General features: G+C 59.2%; 8 protein-coding genes across 8 annotated transcripts; 3 read left to right on the top strand and 5 right to left on the bottom strand.

The window, feature by feature from the left end:
* Positions 1–208: 208 nt before the first annotated feature.
* On the top strand, positions 209–1,685 carry EHS24_002635 (uncharacterized protein; the record flags this gene model as incomplete). Its single annotated transcript, XM_028618367.1, has 6 exons — positions 209–275; positions 338–533; positions 616–822; positions 902–1,040; positions 1,100–1,362; positions 1,487–1,685. 6 exons carry the CDS (start codon positions 209–211, stop codon positions 1,683–1,685), a joined length of 1,071 nt encoding a protein of 356 aa, XP_028473323.1.
* Positions 1,686–1,884: 199 nt separating this feature from the next.
* On the bottom strand, positions 1,885–2,810 carry EHS24_002634 (uncharacterized protein; the record flags this gene model as incomplete). Its single annotated transcript, XM_028618366.1, has 6 exons — positions 1,885–2,259; positions 2,314–2,366; positions 2,405–2,481; positions 2,520–2,534; positions 2,578–2,656; positions 2,702–2,810. The coding sequence occupies 6 exons, from the start codon at positions 2,808–2,810 to the stop codon at positions 1,885–1,887; spliced, it is 708 nt and encodes a 235-aa protein (XP_028473322.1).
* A 2,125-nt stretch (positions 2,811–4,935) lies between these two features.
* EHS24_002633 (uncharacterized protein) lies at positions 4,936–5,993 on the bottom strand (the record flags this gene model as incomplete). Its single annotated transcript, XM_028618365.1, has 4 exons — positions 4,936–5,278; positions 5,334–5,481; positions 5,535–5,903; positions 5,957–5,993. 4 exons carry the CDS (start codon positions 5,991–5,993, stop codon positions 4,936–4,938), a joined length of 897 nt encoding a protein of 298 aa, XP_028473321.1.
* A 29-nt stretch (positions 5,994–6,022) lies between these two features.
* Positions 6,023–8,767, bottom strand: EHS24_002632 (uncharacterized protein; the record flags this gene model as incomplete). The annotated part of the gene is made up of 3 exons (XM_028618364.1): positions 6,023–7,919; positions 8,486–8,605; positions 8,664–8,767. 3 exons carry the CDS (start codon positions 8,765–8,767, stop codon positions 6,023–6,025), a joined length of 2,121 nt encoding a protein of 706 aa, XP_028473320.1.
* Positions 8,768–9,751: 984 nt separating this feature from the next.
* On the bottom strand, positions 9,752–10,901 carry RPS3 (40S ribosomal protein S3; the record flags this gene model as incomplete). Its single annotated transcript, XM_028618363.1, has 3 exons — positions 9,752–10,052; positions 10,281–10,655; positions 10,822–10,901. 3 exons carry the CDS (start codon positions 10,899–10,901, stop codon positions 9,752–9,754), a joined length of 756 nt encoding a protein of 251 aa, XP_028473319.1.
* Positions 10,902–12,021: 1,120 nt separating this feature from the next.
* Positions 12,022–13,124, top strand: EHS24_002630 (uncharacterized protein; the record flags this gene model as incomplete). Its single annotated transcript, XM_028618362.1, has 5 exons — positions 12,022–12,097; positions 12,213–12,238; positions 12,289–12,423; positions 12,476–12,781; positions 12,834–13,124. The coding sequence occupies 5 exons, from the start codon at positions 12,022–12,024 to the stop codon at positions 13,122–13,124; spliced, it is 834 nt and encodes a 277-aa protein (XP_028473318.1).
* A 405-nt stretch (positions 13,125–13,529) lies between these two features.
* Positions 13,530–15,524, top strand: DOM34 (Translation factor pelota; the record flags this gene model as incomplete). Its single annotated transcript, XM_028618361.1, has 7 exons — positions 13,530–13,568; positions 13,854–14,027; positions 14,086–14,287; positions 14,396–14,619; positions 14,668–14,775; positions 14,815–15,005; positions 15,101–15,524. The coding sequence occupies 7 exons, from the start codon at positions 13,530–13,532 to the stop codon at positions 15,522–15,524; spliced, it is 1,362 nt and encodes a 453-aa protein (XP_028473317.1).
* Positions 15,525–15,688: 164 nt separating this feature from the next.
* Positions 15,689–17,307, bottom strand: ERG24 (erg24, C-14 sterol reductase; the record flags this gene model as incomplete). The annotated part of the gene is made up of 4 exons (XM_028618360.1): positions 15,689–15,727; positions 15,779–16,513; positions 16,580–16,797; positions 16,896–17,307. The coding sequence occupies 4 exons, from the start codon at positions 17,305–17,307 to the stop codon at positions 15,689–15,691; spliced, it is 1,404 nt and encodes a 467-aa protein (XP_028473316.1).
* Between the last annotated feature and the right edge of the window lie 15 nt (positions 17,308–17,322).

Below are 17,322 nucleotides of genomic sequence, written 5' to 3'. Positions count from 1 at the left end.
ATCACGGCTCGTTGCGGCATGCTGGTTCCCCCGGGCCGGTGGTCCGCAAAACCCTTACTTCCGGCTCGGCTCAACGGGTTGTCGGCTCAGCACGGCAACCACCGCCCACCAGTGCTTGCTACATAGGACCACGATGCAAACGCGGACAGTTGCCTCTTACTCCCTTCTCATCCGCTCTCACTGACCTCCTTGAACCCCTACCTCAACGATGCCTACCTACGACGCGCTCAAGCTCCCTGCCCATGTCGAGACGGTGCTCCTCACCGGCGCCGGCGGTATGTCCCTCCTCCTCCCGCCCAGTGCCCTGAGAACGTACTCTGACGACACTTGTGCGCAGGCTTCGTCGGCCGTGAAGTCACCAAGCTCATGCTTGAGCTGTACCCCAAGCTCCGTATCATCACCACGGACGTGGTCGAGCCCCCGCGCTTTACGGACGACCCGCGTCTGCGTGTCGTCAAGGCCGACCTGGGCAAGCCCGAGGCGCTCAAGGAGCTGTTTGACGGCGAGAAGATTGGTGGTGTGATTGCTCTCCAGTGAGTCGAGAAGAGAAAAAGGCCCAGTGGGTGCTGCTTGGATGGCCTACTGACCCGTTTGGACGCTGCTGACGTTGCGCAGCGGCATCATGTCGGGTGGCGCCGAGGCCGACTTTGAGCTTGGCTGGGCTGTCAACGTCGACAGCCACATTGCGCTCATCAAGGCGGCCCACGCGCACAGCGACGCCGTGTGGAAGCCGCAGGGCAAGAAGATGGTCTACGTCTTTATCTCCAGTCTGGCCGTGTACGGTGGGCCCAAGGCGCGTCCTGAGGACCACGTTATTCCTGCGTGAGTCATGTCGATGGTGTGCCTGGTGTTGGCCAGTCCTCACACACCCGTCGCCATTGAGCTGCACTGACACACGCAGCGACACTCCCATCATCCCCGGTTCGTCTTACGGTGTCCAGAAGACCATTGGCGAGTTCTACGCATTCGACTATGGCCGCAAGGGATACCTCGACACCCGTTCCCTCCGTCTCCCCACGGTCGCCATCCGTACCGGTGCTGTGAGTTAGACCACGCTCAGCTGTGCACCAAGCTAACTCGTACCCTCCTCCTCCTCCAGCCCTCCTCCGCCGCCTCGTCGTTCATCTCAGGCCTCATCCGTGAACCCCTCCAGGGTATCGAGAGCGTGTGCCCCATCGCCTCGGGACCCGAGGACCCCATCCTCGACGACATGAAGGTCTACCTCTCGCGCGCCAAGACGGTGTTCCGCAACATTGTCTGGGGCCTGTGCATGCCCGAGGAAAACTTCAAGTATGGTATCGGTAGCAGGAGTGTCAACATTCCCGGCATCACCGTGACTACGCGTCAGATTATCGATGCTCTGTGAGTCACAGGACAGTGTTTTGGTGGTGCGACGGGCGCAGATGTTTTTGTCACTTTGCTGCCTCCTTCCCTTCCACCTGCTCTGCCAGCGACCTTGGGGTCGGTCCATTGCTTACATCCGCAGTGTCCAGCACGCCGGCCCAGAAGCCCTCAAGCTCGTGTCGTACAAGAAGGACCCGGCAGTCATTGCCATCTGTGAGACCTGGGCCGGCTCGTACGACAACACGGCCGAGCAGAAGCAGGGCTTTGAGGTCGACGACGCCAAGACGGGCTTTGCCAATGCCGTGGGCGACTTCAAGGCCGAGCTCCAGGCGTCCAAGTAGGGTGGAGAGTAGGGTGCGGTGAGGGACGGTTAGAAGTTTTAGTCGAGAGAAAGTGGCACGCGTGTATGTCACAGCGGCACCAAGATCATGTATGCTTTGGATCTACGAGATGGGACTTTGGGAACTAACGAGATGGAACCTTGACGAGAATTCAAGCTGGCTGGCTACAAGGTACAATCGATACACACTGCCTACGACCTCAGACCATCGCCACCTGGACGGCCAGTAGCACGAGAAGAGCAGCACCAGGTGTCACGAGCGCACCACCCGCGCTGCGTTGAGTCGCCGTCGGGCTGGCCGTCGCCGTATACGTGCGAGTGACACCTTGTCCAGTCTGGAACGTTGGCGCAGCCTCAGCCGTCAAGCTCGCGATCGAGCTCGACTCGGCCGCGTTCACTGGCCATCCCGTAAAGTTGTGAATGTTGGCAGCAAAGTAGATGCCGGGCGGGCTGGAGACAATGTTGCCTCCGGGCCAGTAGTTGCACACAAAGTATGTCAGGCTGGGGAAGGCGGTGTTGTTGGAGCAGTTGATGTTCCACCCGCACCCGACGGTGTTGCTTGCGTTCCACGTCATCTGTAGAAGCGGTGGGTCAGTATGTACTGTCAAGTGGTGGGGAGTGGCACGTACAGCGGTAAAGTGCGAGTACGCCTGCTCCTCTGGGTGCGCAAACGGATAGTAGGCTGCGCGTGTCAGCGAGGGCTGTGGGCAGCACACATACTCCACTCGTCGGCCCACATCTCGATCATGCTGCGGACGCCGAAGCGCATGCTGGCGTCGGAGCCTGACTGTGAGGCACTGGGTACGTCAGTGCTGCCAGCGATATCATTTCGTACAGGTTATCGTTTCCCCTGGAATAGAGTTAGCCCAATCAAGCTGGCGTTCGCAACTCACCAATGCTCCCAGAGACAAGTGTTGGTGTGGTTCTGCGCAATCCTCGCTGCAGTCTCGTTCCAGGTCACCGGCTGAGAGCCTACAGAAGTGAGCGACATGGGACATTACATCCGCGGTTGCTTACCGAACTGCGCGCGCCACGCGTTGGACGCCGCGATAATCCACTGCGCCACGTCGCTGTTTCCCGAGAGGTCGTTGTCGGTTGCACTCTCGTTCAGCATGTAGTCGTTCATACTCCTCCCATCGGGGTACTGCGGCCACCACGGATCTGTCGCAGTGGTGTTGGGCGGCGGGGTGTTGTTGTTTGTAGTTGTTTGGGCGGCGACAGACTGCACGACGAGGAGGCTGGTCGCCACAGCCACAACACAGGACCAGGACACCATGACGCAGATGTGTGTCGACGAGGGAAGTGGGAGGCTCTATAGTCGCGAGATGCTGGGTATAAGAGTGTGCAGAGGGGTCGTTATCGAGTGTGGGCGTGATGGCGATGCACTGGGCATTGCGCAGCAGTTGCTTGGCGCAAAGACAAGATCGTGGACAGAAAACTACGCAGGCGCTGGGTGGAGGTGGAGGTGACTGGGAAAAGGTCTGATGCCGTCATGCGTAATGTTCGCTTTTGTGCCTCTCTGCTTCGCGCTCAGTACGTGTAGACGGGCGCGTGGGATGCATAACATCGCGGGTGACTTTGCTCGACGCTTCACTATGCCTACCCCTCTCTGGGCCACTGTCAACGGTCCATGGGAACAACGCCAGCGCCCAACAACAAACACAACACAACAGCGCCCAACAACCACCTCTCCCGCTTCGTTCGGTGTCTCACTTGCCCACTGGGAATGGCTCTGCTGGGAACACACACGTTCGCGCCTAGAACCATCTTGCCGCTCATGACCACCCTGGGTTCATTACCATCTCATGCTTGGCGGCTGCGCAACTTCACCGCTATTTCACCACCTCCACCTCAAAAACCCCATTACCTCCACTTGAAACCTGTGGGCCACGGCCAAGAACCAGTCGCCACTCAAAGGACATGCCGGAACCGAGATCTTCAACTTTCGTCATATCTCGGCTCCACCAACCCCGCGGCCGTGGCCGACAACGACCTTGGTCGTAAGTCTGTGCCATTTTAAGCCGCTCGGCAGAAGAAAACGTGCTACGAGCAGAGAAACACACTGCCTAAGCGAGATCTGAAAATCTCGTTCATGGTGTGTATCTCGACGACCTGTCCTTGGGCGTGCAAGATGGTGTGCTGGATGCGCGTACGGCCAGTCTGCCAACGTTCATTGCGTCCCTCGTGTTCCATGAGGCCTTGGTTAGTTGTGTTGTGTGCCAGAGCGTCATAAGAGGAGACTTCACGATGGCACTCTTTGGTACAGCGGGTGGAGCGGAACAGAAACACGCCGCCGACGAGCGAGAAACACAATGTACGGACCTGCACGCCTCCGGCTTCAGCCTGTTGTGTTTCTCGTCTGGGCGGCTGTCTACATCCGCGTCAATAAAAATGGCGGATTAGGGTTGTGGCGTGCTGGGAAATGACGGGTCACATGCAGCGGCGCGCAGCGGAGGTACGGCGTAACGTGGTTCCGCCACTTTCGCTGGCTGTGCGCAGGATGGGTCTCAGCCGTGAACACGGTCGTATCCGTACAACCCCCCCAGCAGAACATGTATCTTGTATCTCTGCTTTCGAGCCAGCGATGTAGTGCGAGTTGCATGTTAGCTGCGCCGTTCTGTACGCCCCCGACTTGTAGTCTGGTATTGAAGCGGAGCGGTGTCCGTCCACCGCTCCGCCGTACGCGGCCTCGGACACCCGACCCGCTCACCGATCACTGCACCATGTGCTGCACGCAACACGGTGCCGCTCTGTCATACTACACGGAGGGTTTAGTCTGGACGCACTGCACCTAGTGATGGAAAATACATACATGCGTGTAGCTTCGTCGACGATGGATATATGCCGACCACTCTGTAAATAGGAACAGGCCACACAAGAAAACGGCGACTGCATGACGCTCAGGACCACGGCGTCGCTGAGGGAGGCGTTTATAGAAGGACGTACAGCAGCTGCTATGCGTCAAACTGCTTGTGGGGGTGAAAGTGCACACTGGCGATAAAGCATGGTCTAACAAGGCCACATGTGGCATTGAATATCCTGAAGACAGTGGCCCTCCAACCGTACTGGTGATTGAGAACGGGCCGAAATGTGGCAGCATGTGGACCACTACAAGGATGCCTGCACATGCATGAGGGCTATTCGCCACATCCCTATAACCGCAACCACACATACACTTTGTACATCCAATCATACTGCTACACAAATTGAGGCTCATGTGCTGTGAGGCAAAACATGTGATGGTTCGGTGGCTAGGCGTTCTTGCACGTTCGGTGTTTTGAGTTGGAGATTTTTGGGTCATGGTTGGTTGTCACAGGCAGACTCGAAAGACCCCATCTGGACTGTCGCAAGCAGGTCGAGGAGACATTGCTGGGACATGGTAACGGTGGTTGGTTTGGTTGTTGTGATGGAGGCTGCTGCGGCCAGAGTCGTGAGACCCCACCTGGGACGAGGAGACGCTGCTGAGACATGATCGAGACAATGATGAAAGTGGAGACGGAGAGCTTTGGAATGACCGGGTTGAGCGTGCATGACGGCTCAGAGGCGGCGCGTGACCTGCTTGCGGCCCGCCCAGTCCTCTTGGATTTCGCCGTTCTGTGGGATCGTTAGCTGAGTTCACACTTTTAGGGTGAAGGCCACTGTTACTCACCTGGCTGTGACCAGACGACGACAGAGCATCCTTTTGCCGCTGACGCGTGCCGTCTTGTATGACACGATGAGCCGCACGCAATCGACCTGCAGGGCCTTCTCGCTGAGCTTGAGAAGGCGCTGGACCTCGGCATCGTCCTCGCTCGGCACTGTGGCGTCAATGTCTGCCTCTGTACCAGCCTGTCTCCTGTCGTCAACTCACGGACACTGTCGTCGCCGAAGGAGTGGTCGACGAGGTCGAGGTCGTTGCGGACAATGCCCTGAGCATAATGCAGCGTAAAATGGTTGCCGTCGTTTGACGTCAAGCCATTGCGCACACAGATCATGCTCAGCTGTGTCAAGGTGTACTTGTGCTGTACAGCCTTGACACGAGCTGCACAGTCGGTGGCGGCGTCGGTCGAGTTGTTGACACTGCTGGAGGAAGGACCTGCGGCGGAACGGGTTGCGATGTCGACGAGGAGAGCGGTCTCCCTCTCGCTGCGCTTCTTGGTCTTCAACCAGTGCTCCTCGTAGGTTGACAGGAGGTTGCTCCTCGATTCTCCGATGAGCTCCTTATACCGCTCGCTGGCGCCTGCAGACTTTGTCAGCATCTGCAATCCCTCACTGTCCCCTCCTTTCACTCACGAGGGTCACGGTAGCCCGAGCCACTGTACTCCGCCATCTGCCCGACGCGCTCGGCCATCGACGTCTTCAAGCCGCCCCACGAGTCGGTGGGGCGAGAGGCGGAGCGTCGCCGTCGAGGAAGTTGGAGATCCGAGAGAAGAGGTCGTCCTCGGCGAGGGGCGATTGCTTGGGCAGAACGTTCATGCCGGAAGTGGGACTCAGGCGGCCTGCCTGGCTCTCGGTCAAAGTCGGCGTCTTGCTGCCAAACGCCAACCTGCGCGCCTCGTCACGCTTCATGATCCCTTTCATCGACTCCTCCCAACGGTCGTTCTGCACCTCCAGCGCAATCCAGCGACTGACGTCGCAGGTTACGCAGAGAAGACGACTGGTCATGTCCGTGCACTTGACCGCACGGTCGCCGAAGGGGTCCTCGTTGGTCGCCTTGGTCGCCGAGTACAGCGCGTGCTTCTCGCCGACGCAGTAGTGAGCGGCGCAGGTGCCGTTGCACTTGGCGGCGGCCAGAGCGCTCTCCTCAAGAAACAGCCAGAATGCCCTCTCTTCCTTCTCCTTGGCGAACTCCTTCTTGGCCGACTCGAGCAGGTCGTGCTCGACACAGGCGCGGAAGGTGTTCCAGACGTCTGAGACATCGGAAGCGCCCAAGGACTGGATGCTGTCCTCGAGCGTCTCGGCCCACTCGACAGCGACCTCGGCGGTGAGGAACTTCTGGCACAAGGTCTGGCGACCATTGGTCCACACCACCTTGTGGTGCATCTCACCGCCAGAAGGGGTCTCGACGCGGACGGAGCCCGACGCGAAGGTGCGTGAGGACTGGTCATTGTTGGGTGGCCGAGCGGGGGAGACGAGGCGAGGCTGAGGAGGCGCAGGCGAGTGCGCGGCTGAGCCAGGAGAAGAAGCGGTGGAGACGGGGCGAGGGTTAAGAGGCTGAGACGAGTGAGAGGTGGAACCAGAAGTAGCAGAATCAGGAGAAGGGCCGAGAGCAGAGCGTGGGGCATTGGAACGAGCGGGCGACGGAGGTGAGGCAGTCGAGGTCCAAGGGATAAAGGTCTTGGGGGATGGTGTCACGGTGGCACCCGCCCAGGCAGCGATATCGGTCTTGGCGTGGTCGTCGACGACTCCTCCGTTCTCAAGTGCGGCGCTGACAAAATCCTTGACAGAGTTATCACGGTCGCCGTCAGAGATGGGCGGCAGGTCGGCGTCGGCGACATCAGCGGTCCGGGCCGCCTGCTCGCGAGCTCGCTGAGGAAGCGACTCAATCACAGCACGCGACTGGCGGTTACGAGCTGCGCGGCGCTGAGAGCTTAAGGAGGGGATGGAGGACGCGTCGGCGACATGCTCGTCGGTGTCGGTCTCTTGCGCGAGCTCCTCCACAGAGTCGTGAAACTCCTCGTCGTCGTCGTCGACAGCAATGGCGGAGCTGGCTGTGGCACCTTGCGTACCGGGCACCGACGACAGCCTCGAACGCTTCGCGGCAGGCCTGCTGGACTTGGCGGAGCGGGCGGCCGACTTGGCCAAGGCGCGCACGGCGTTCTGCTTGACGGCCTCGGGCTGCTCACTGTCCGACTCGGACGAAGAGTGGACAAAGCGGCGCTTCTCCGAGGGACGCTGCTTGCGCCTCACAAACTTGGGCGTAGGGCGGGCGGCGATGGCCGAGTTCTCGGACGAGTCATAGAACACGTCGTCGTCGTCGTCATCATTCTCGCTCTGTTGGTCCTTGTTGGCAATGGTTGGGGGAGCGGGAGCATGAACTGACGCCGTAGTGGAGGCGGCAGTCGAGGCGGTGGCAGCACGAGCAGCCGTCTTCTTGCGCAGACGCTCAAGTGCGCTGGCAATTCCCTGCTTGTGGGCCGTTTCACGACGGATGGCAGGGTCGTCGCCGAAGCTGACTTCCCAGGCGGGCGCCGACGGCGACGGGCTCCTCTCATCCATCGAATCCCCGTCCGGGTCCTCGTAACGGCGTGGCATGCTACCAAATGTCAGCTCGGTCTCAACAATCGCCACCAGTGTGCAGGGCCACCGTCTTCCGCCCACCCGTTCAACGCCACCGAGGGTGGGAGCCGTGCTGCAGCATCGGGAACAATTGACTTTTGAGGACCAAAGTGACCCAAACTGCCACACACCGCCGTCCGCAACCGTGAGACAGCGATTCATGTCACCAAAGCTGCCACAAGTGCCGCAACGTGGTGCAGACGCGGATGCGACCACATTGGCGATCGGTAACCCATGCAAACAGCACTGCTGCTGCTGCATACCCCTTATTCAAAGGGCGTTGTTGTGGGAAGGGAAGGAGAGAAGGGAAGGATGGAGGGAGGGAGGGAGGGAGGGAGGGAAGGAAGGAGGGAAGGAGGGAAGGAAGGAAGGAAGGAAGGGACGGAAAAGGAAGGAAAGATGGATGGATGGATGCATGGACGGAAGGAAGGAAAGAAGCAAGCAAGCACGGAAGCAAGGAAGCAAAGAAGCAAAGGACCGTGTAACAGTAGGGGAGGGAAAGGAGAGGTGAAGGTGCTTGGACGAGAGAGAACAGACGCTCACCTGTAGGCAGCAGTCACGAGCAGTACTTGAGACGAGGTGATGAGAAGGGGACGGTGTGCAGTCTGAGAGGGAGCGGGGAGGAAGCTGGAAATGGTGGTGGTGGTGGCGGGGAGGCGCTGGCTGTACCATAGGTGAGCTTTGCAAACAAGTCGACTCATACCCAAATACCCCAACTCACTGAAGGTCACCCAGCGTCTCTTTGTAAGTGGTGTTATTGACGAGGAGCATCAGGTAGAGTGCTGGTGCGAGTGAAGAGGGTGTTGTGGGTGGTGGTGAAAGCATGTGACGTGCTTGGTGTTTGGTGTGAAAGAGAGAGAGAGATGAGGGAGTGGCAAATGCACCAGAAGCGTCTTATACCGCCCCGTTCCAACAGCCCCACGGGCCACGGGGCGCAGTATGTGCTGGGGAAGGCAACGACACGAGGCCCAGCGGATTGACCTCCCTCCGATCCCTCCTTTCCAACTCCCACCATGCTCAGCTGCTGCATAGTTCGTGTACAGCAGTTTGGCCAGTTCCCATGGCCTCGCTGTGAGAACGTAGCCAGATAGCTGCAGATGGAAAACGTGGGAAAAAACGTGAAAAATGATCTGCATTTTGGGGCGCAGGGACCTCTCCTGCGGCTAGGCGTGGCAGCTGGGCGTGGCAGCTGACTGGCTGCCAACTGCCAACTACTGGCCATCCTGGCCGGCTCTTTTGTGGTTTCCCTCCCCCCGGCCTTCCGCCCTTCGCCAGCCTCACCTCGGTGGCGACTTCTTCGGCTCGTGCTGCTGCGAGGGTGTGGATCTGACAGTGCACCGAGCACTAGAGCGCCCCAACCGCGACCGCAACCTCTTCCTTCAGCTGTTGCTCCCGCCTCTGCCGGGCGGGATGACCGGTGGGTGAGAGCGAGGACAACAAGAATGAAGAGGATAACGACAACGAGAGGGGGTTGAGGAGGAGGACGACAATGGGGACGCAGTCGAGGAGTCGGGGGAAGCTGCTGGCTACGCCCCAAGTGGCGTCCCTCAAGTGGGATGGAGGAACATCGCTGCAAGTGCAGCCATTGTGTAGCACTTGGGAGACAATGCCAGTAGCCAATCGTGTAGACAATGGCAGAGCCGCTCATGTATGGCACTGCGATGGCCCAAGGGAACATAGACGTCTGCAGACAGCCTGGCGCAGGTTAGAGGGCAGGCAATCGTCAGTCCAAGACAACGGTAACTCGTATCCGGAGAATGTGCACAATCTCCATCCCTATACATAATGTGCAAGTGCCTAGAGTAATATTTACTCGGCGGCGACGACGGGAGCCTCGGCAGCGGGAGCGGCAGGGGCAACAGCGGCGGCGACGGGGACGTCCTTGTGCTCCGAGCGGATCTCGACGGGGGCCTCGGGCTTGGGCTCGATGAGGGTGACGGCGTCGGGGAGCGAGTGGGCGGGGCCCATCTTGCCCTCAACGTCCGAGGGACGCATGATCTTCACCTTAATGCCGAGGACACCCTGGCGAAGGAGAACGTGACGAACGGCGTAGTCGACGAAGTCGACGTTGGGCTGACCCGAGTGGATCATGAAACCGTCGCAGAACTTCCTGGAAACAAAGTCAGCAAACTGGCGCACAAACCGCATCTTGGTCGACGCTAGGAGGCCTCCCATCTCCGTCTAGGTCCATTTGCCATCGTGGGAGGAGCCCATCGACGACAAGGAAGACAGAATTAGACGAAGAGGTCGTAGGAAGTGGAAGTGGCACGCCGATCATTTTTTGATTCCGCCGCCACCAAATCTCACAGCCCAGCGTCTCCCATGCTTGTTCACTCACATCGACTTGGCACGAGCAGCACGGAGCTTGCCCGAGACGACAACCTCGCAACCCTTGGCGCCCGACTCCATAACGTAACGGAGGACACCGTAGCAGGCGCGGCGCATGGCAAGACCACCGAGGAGCTTGTAGCGGAGCGACTCGGCCTGGGCGACGGCCGAAAGACCGCGGTACTGGACCTTCTCGGCGTAGAGCTCGAGCGAGTTCTCGGGGAACTTGAAACGCTTCTCAACGAGAGCCTTGAGCTCGCGGATGCGGCGGCCCTGGTGGCCGAGGACCTCCTGGGTGTGGGTGGCACGGATGATGATCTCGGTGCGGGCGTGGGTGACACGGACCTCACAGCCGGAGTAGCCCTCCTCAGCGAGCTCACGAGTGCTGTAGAAAAGTCAGCTGGGCTCTCTCTCTCGCGCGCAAAGGGCCTCCTCTGCGCGCCGTCGCGATAGCACGTCTGCAAGTCGTTTCGACCCGTTTCGAGGTCGACTTTCGAGGTTGGGCCGTTCTCGACGACCAGACGTGCTACCGCGCTCGTTGAAAAACGCACAAGAACTCGCCGAGCTCGGCCTGGAAAACACCGTCGGCGATGAACTTCCTCTTCTTCGAGATCTGGGTGGTGGAGGCCATTTTTGTTGCTGGTTGAGAAGAGAACTGTTCAGTAAGTTTCAGAGGGAGAAGCAGCGCACCGGGCAGGCAGCGAGGGCAGCACGAGCGGGGGCAGCCAGTGGCTCCTGCCAGTTCGCAGCGAAACTACGCCGCGGAAATTTGGCACCCAAAACGCCGCCGGCGTGTGGCACAAATGCCACGTGGTTGGTGGACGCACCTGAGTTCCTGAGATGGTGGTTGTTGTTGTTGTAGTTGCGTGTGGATGGAGGACGATGGAAGGAGTGGGAGGAGTGGGGAGATGTACAAACGAGCGATGCAATGCAATGCGACGAGAGTGAAAAGCTGCGCCCGACGATGCTTTCTGCAGTGTGTGGCAGGTGGGGCGCACAAATGTGGCACTCGCTTTGGTTGCTCCGGTCCCGTGTGGCCCAGTGGCCCAGTGGCCGGCTCCGAGCTCGAGTCGTATGTGGCCACAGTAATGCCAAGTCGGCAGCTGCACTACACCAGCACCGTGGAGCCAATGCATATACACTGCTGCCCCAGTGACCCACCCACGATGGGTTGTGTGGACGAGCGTTGGTATGGTGGGTGGTTATAGGTGAACTTTCTCACGGTGGTTTCCCTACTGTGTGGCAAACAGCGCTGAAGCGAGATCTACTGACTCATACTGATTCAAGTGGCCATAAATGGGCGTCTCCCGGCGACGTTAACAATGTTCTGGCTAGCCGACCAGATTCTCAGCCTCACACTGAGATGCGTATGCAGATGCGGATGCAGCTCAGGAGGGCGTGCTCCACTGCCGTCGAAGGGCCATTCCTAAGCCACTCCATGGCGACCAGGACCATTGTGCAGAGGCATTACAACAGAGACTCACTTCTATGCACAAGTGCTGTGATTCCCCGGTCACCCGGTCCTCTCCCTCCTTGTAGTCTTCTATGGTTGAAAGCTGCCGTACAAGACCCATTCACCAATCGATGCATGAAACACCATCCTCGGCCGCCACTCTCCCACGGCCGCCGGCACGCGCCAGGCACGACACGCACTTGTTGGCGCGCACTCTGCGATCCGTTCACCCCGGTTAGTGTCTGTTGCAACGTCTCCACCCCCTCCGCACCACTTCCAACACCCACACCTTGTCAACATGCGGCTGAACTTGCGCCGGGTCCAGCCCGGAGCCCTGTTCGGCTCCTTTATGGGCATCCTCGACATCAAGCTCGGTAAGTTTGCACTGTACGGGACGGGCAGCGTGGAGCGTGTCAGCCCAAGGACCACGTTTCTGGCCTTGGCGCCCGCCGCGCGTTTGGACGTTGAGAACTGACAGTGTGATCACAGGCTGCGAGATTGTTCTCCTATTCGGTGTACGTAGAACTCATTTAATCCACAGGACCAGCTGTACTGACGCGTGCAGCTCATCAACAAGGTCGCAGGTGTCTACGGCCTCATCACTGTCCTTGTCGGCGGAACCTTTGTGCAGTTCCTGTTCTACGCGTACTCTGTCGTCACCTTGTTTGCGTTCCTCTGGGCCCTCGGTGTCATCAAGAGTGTAAGTTAACCCTACCTTGTTTGAAAGGGGGAGGCTGACTGACCTTTTTTAGGAAACCGCACACAAGACACTCCTTGTCGCGCACCTGTACACGGCCGACCACGTCATCCAGAGTGTGTTCCACTACCTGTTCTACTACCACTACTGGTTTGTGGAGGCACACGACGGCAAGCGTATCCTCAACTCGCAGGCTCAAAAGGACATTGTGGAGCTCGCAGCGTCCCGCGGCGAGATCACACCTCTGAGCGGCACCGAGGGCCAAAAGGTCGACGAGATCCAGGCTCAGCTCGCCCAGCAGATCTGGAGTGACGAGAAGGGCTATGCCCTGGGTCTCATCATCTTTGGATTCCTCTTGAAGGTGAGTTCTCATTGTCATAGAGAGGGGGCTGCGTTCCTAACTCGACCCACAGGTCTACTTCATGACCATCCTCTACTCGTATGCGGCCCACCTCCGCTCGTCGACGTACCACACTCTGTCGTATACCACCCACGCCAACGGCTCCTCGACCGGTGGTGTGCGCAACACGACCGTTGTCTCGTCGGCAGACGACGACGACCGCGAGCTCGCCAATGCCGAGGCAGAGGTCGCCCGTCTTACCGACGAGGCCAACGGCAGCGCCAGCGGTAACGGCAGTGGCCACGGCAAGGCCAAGGCCAGGGAAGGACGGAAGAGTGATGATGACGACTTCAACTGGGAATAATTAGATGCATATCTGCACGCATGCTGGGAGTACTGGGGAATTGTGGTGAAGACCAGGCAGTTGAAAGTGTCATGTCGCGTGTCGCGTCTTGGACCGTCTACGTTTGCTCCTTTAGCACAGGCTTAAGCATATCCATACTTTAGCCGCAGCACTCACTCACTTCTGCATGCTCTTGCCATCTGTGGCCCGCCGTCTAATGCCATATCTCGGTTTGCCACTTGACATGGTTGTGTTCGTTGCCACCCAACGACCATCTACCGCCCCGCGTTTCCCCGCGCCTCCAATTGGCTCCGGTACGTCATGGTCCTCCACAGCAAAAGTCTCGCGCAGCGGGTTCCTCGTTCTCTCACTCATTCCTTTCACTCCACATCACCGCCATTTATCCCCTCTCACCAACTGCTCGCCATGAGACTCGTCGGCAAGCATATCGAGAAGGACGGTTCGGTGGGTTTCTTTCCCTATAAAGCTGGGGTCCTTGGGTGGCAAACAAGAACCATACCAGTTCGACGCTTCCCTCCATCGTTTCAAACCTGGTCTATCGCCTGGCGACCGCGCGGGGTGAGACGTATCTCACCCCGCGCGGTCGCCACCCAGGCCATTCACCACAAAAGCACGGTATAGATAGACTTGTGCTGCTCGAATGCTGTCACCAACCCGCAACGTCTCATCGCGCCGCTTCTCTCTCCCTCCCACCCTCATTGTTCTCCGAGCCGCACTGACGCCCCGCAGGGTTCTGTTGACCTCGTTCCCGAAGACGAAGAGGACATGTGGCACGTCTACAACCTCATCTCCGAGGGAGACGAGGTGCAGGCCATGACGGACCGCAAAGTCCACACCACCAGCAGTACAGGAACGACGTCGAGCTTCCGAGTGCAGCTCAAGTTGACGATTAACGTCAAGCGGGTGAGTTGCGTGAATGGGCTCTGTGCGAAGGGACGGCTGTAGCCTTTGGCGACTGTAGCGCGGCAGCCCATACCCGCGAGCTCGTCAGATTGCTCCTCCAACCCGAAATCTGACACTGCAGACCATGTTCTCGGCTGCGGCGTCGACAGAGACGAACGGCGACAAGAGCGAGGCCCGCGCCGTCATGAGCATCACGGGCCAGGTCACCGAGGCCAACGATTATGTGCGCGTTGGCGCATTCCACACTTTGGAGCTTGAACGTGAGTAGCTGTTACTGTGGTCTCGGACAGGAGACAGCGTAGGTGGCCTCTTCACTTTGAGCATCACCTACGTGCCATGTTCGTGGTCTCAGACTACTAACGATTCAGGTGGCAAGAAGTTCCGCCTCACCAAGACCTCGGGCTGGGACAGCATCGCCCTCGAGCGTATCGCCGAGAGCACGCGCGAGGGTCGCGGAGCGGAGATTGGCGCCGTTGTCTGTGGAGAAGGTACCGCCGCCATCTGCTTGCTGTCAGAGCACATGACGGTGGTGAGGCAGCGTATCGAGGTGCCCGTACCGAGGAAGCGGAGCGGTACGAGCGCGTTTGACAAGGTGGGTGGGAAGCTCTGGACATTGCTCGCCCAGGACTAACATTTGCAGGCCATGGCCAACTTCCTCTCGACGGTGTATGCCGCCATCCTCCGCTTGATACCCTTTGACCAGCTGCGCGCGATCGTCATTGCGTCGCCTGGATTCACAAAGGATACGGTGAGCTTTGAAGCGCAGAGGCCAGAGCTAACGATTCAGCTGTATGATTACATTTTCCAACAGGCGACCTTGTCCAGCAACAAGCCTCTGCTGGCGTCGAGGACCAAGTGGATCAAAGTGCACAGCAATACCCCGCACGTCCACTCGCTCGTCGAGGCGCTGCGGGACCCGACCGTCACCAAGATGCTGCAAGGTGCCAAGTTTGCGCGCGAGGGTGTCGCGCTTGACAAGTGGGTTTTACCTCTCTCGAGGCAGCTTAGGTTTGCACCTGCCCTAGCTGCCTGCCTGTGCCCCAGTGGCCCCGGCATCTCGCTGACATGTCCAGGTTCCACAAGATGCTTGCCACCGACGAGCTGCGCGCATGGTACGGCCCCGACCACGTCGCCCTCGCCGTCGACCGCGGCGCGGTGGGCACGCTGCTCATCTCGGACGACCTGTTCCGCGCCGCCGACCCCGAGACGCGCAACCGTTACGTGCAAATGGTGGACGACGTGCGCACGCGCGGTGGCGAGGCCATCATCTTCTCGTCCATGCACGAGAGCGGTGTGCAGCTCAACTTGCTGACGGGAATCGCGGCCATCTTGACGTATCCCTTGGACATTGAGATTGTCGAGATGGAGGAGCGCGAAGAGAAGGAGAGGCTGGCGGCCGAGGCGGCCGCGCTTGCCGCGCTCAAGGGGACGGGGTCGAGTAAGGGCACGCCAGCGAGCACTCCCAGGAGTTCGCAGAGGGGCACGCCCAGGCCATAAGGCGACGAGTGTGCTGTTAGAGAGGGAGAGAGAGAGTATTGTCGTTATTGGGATGAGCTTGACATGTGCGAAATCTGGTTAGCGAGAGCCACTACCTTTTGACAGGTTACATTCTGCTTGACAGGCTACATTCTCCTAGAGCGTCCATCTACGGCCACAATCTACTACGACAGGCTATCACGCGAGATTCGGAGGGGGATAATCTGATTAGTACTGATGTGTCAGCTACGTTTGTCCCAGACGCTTCAACTCACGACGTAGGGAATGATCTTGTAAGGAACAAGCTTGCAGTACTTGTCCCAGTCCTTGCCATACTTCTCCTTGCACGCCTCGTCGTCGCGCATCTGGCGGTGGACAAGGAGGACGGCAAAGTAGACGACGTAGAAGTAAGGAACGGGGCTCTTGAAGCCCGTGGGCAGGCACCAAGCCCAGGCCATGATCCAGTCACCGAGGTAGTTGGGGTGGCGGGAACGACCCCACCAGCCCGAGGTGAGGAGACGGGTACCGCGCTGGGTCTCCATGTAGGTCAGGTTCTTGGGGTTCTTGCCGTTGCGGAAGTCGGACTTTTCGTTGTTGGACACGCGGAAAATGTACAGGCCAATCACCTCGAGGGCGACGACGGCAGCGGTAAAGTATGGGCCGAGGTGGACGGGCGAGAAGACGAGGTAACGCGCCTGGAGGCCGTATGTGAAGGGGAGCCAAGTGAGGTCGCCAAACGAGAGCATGAAGCCGAAACCGTCCGTGGTAATGTCCATCTGGTTGAGAATGACAGGCTCGGTGAGGAGGCAGTCGAACGCATAATATATCTCAAAGGCGAGGACCGACCACATGCTGTCCGAGACGTAGCCGTGCTTCTTGTACTGGGCGCAAGCGCACGAAATGTTGAGCACAACCCAGCCAATGATTCCCGGGCGGACTTCGTTGAACGTCTTGATGTCAAAGTTGGGGAAGCCCGGGAACGTGGGGTTCAGAGGGCGGCCGAGGAAGAACTGGAATGTGAGTACAGGACCGGGCGCAGCTAGTGGGTGATGAGACAGCTGATCATCTCTACTCACGTCATAAATGAAGACACCCGAGTTGCCGCCGAGAGCGAGCAGCTCGCCCGACTTGAAGCTCCAGACGTAGACCCAGAGAGCCTGGGCGGTCGCCATGACGAGCGAGGCAGAGAGGAGGGGCACCCAGTGCTCGTACACCCAGGTAAAGCGGTCGATGCCACCGGGGTTGGCAAGGACACCGGCAACGACACCAAGGGTGAGGATGAGAGCCCAGAGACCTGAACCAACGTCAGCTCAAGACGAACAGGCGAGCTGAAATCAAAAAAGCAAACGCGCGACGTGCGTGTTCGCACTGATTTTTCGTGAGGTGACTCACCGTTCATCTTGTACTTCTTGCGCGAGCCGTCGCGGAGGAGGTTACCCTCCACCCACTCTCCAGGCAGGACGGCCCAGCAGACAACGACCCAAGTGTACCACGCAAGGTAGACGCCCGCGGCGGTCCAGTCCCACCACTGGCCGGCGACAGTGGGCCAGTGCGCGAGATTGTCAAACATGGTCTGCCACCCAGCAGCGCCCGAAGGAGCACATCCGGTCACCTCATTGCAGGTGTAGAACAAGGCGTAGGCAGTAAAGGGAGTGCCGAAAGTGACGGCGGCGGTGCCGATGGGACCAAAGAATTCGGTGGCCTTGGATTTCGGGTTGAGCTCGGCGTTGGACCTGGGAGGGAGGGTGACGTGCGTCGTCGCCGTGATGGTCGTGGTGACTTCGCCCTTGTCTGCGGAAGACATGGTGGCTCACTGACT

This window comes from Apiotrichum porosum (assembly GCF_003942205.1).
Source record: "Apiotrichum porosum strain DSM 27194 chromosome Unknown scaffold_13, whole genome shotgun sequence".
Classification (NCBI taxonomy): Eukaryota; Fungi; Basidiomycota; class Tremellomycetes; order Trichosporonales; family Trichosporonaceae; genus Apiotrichum; species Apiotrichum porosum.
The sequence above is the reverse complement of the archived record's forward strand: the minus strand, read 5'-3'. Positions and strand labels throughout refer to the sequence as shown.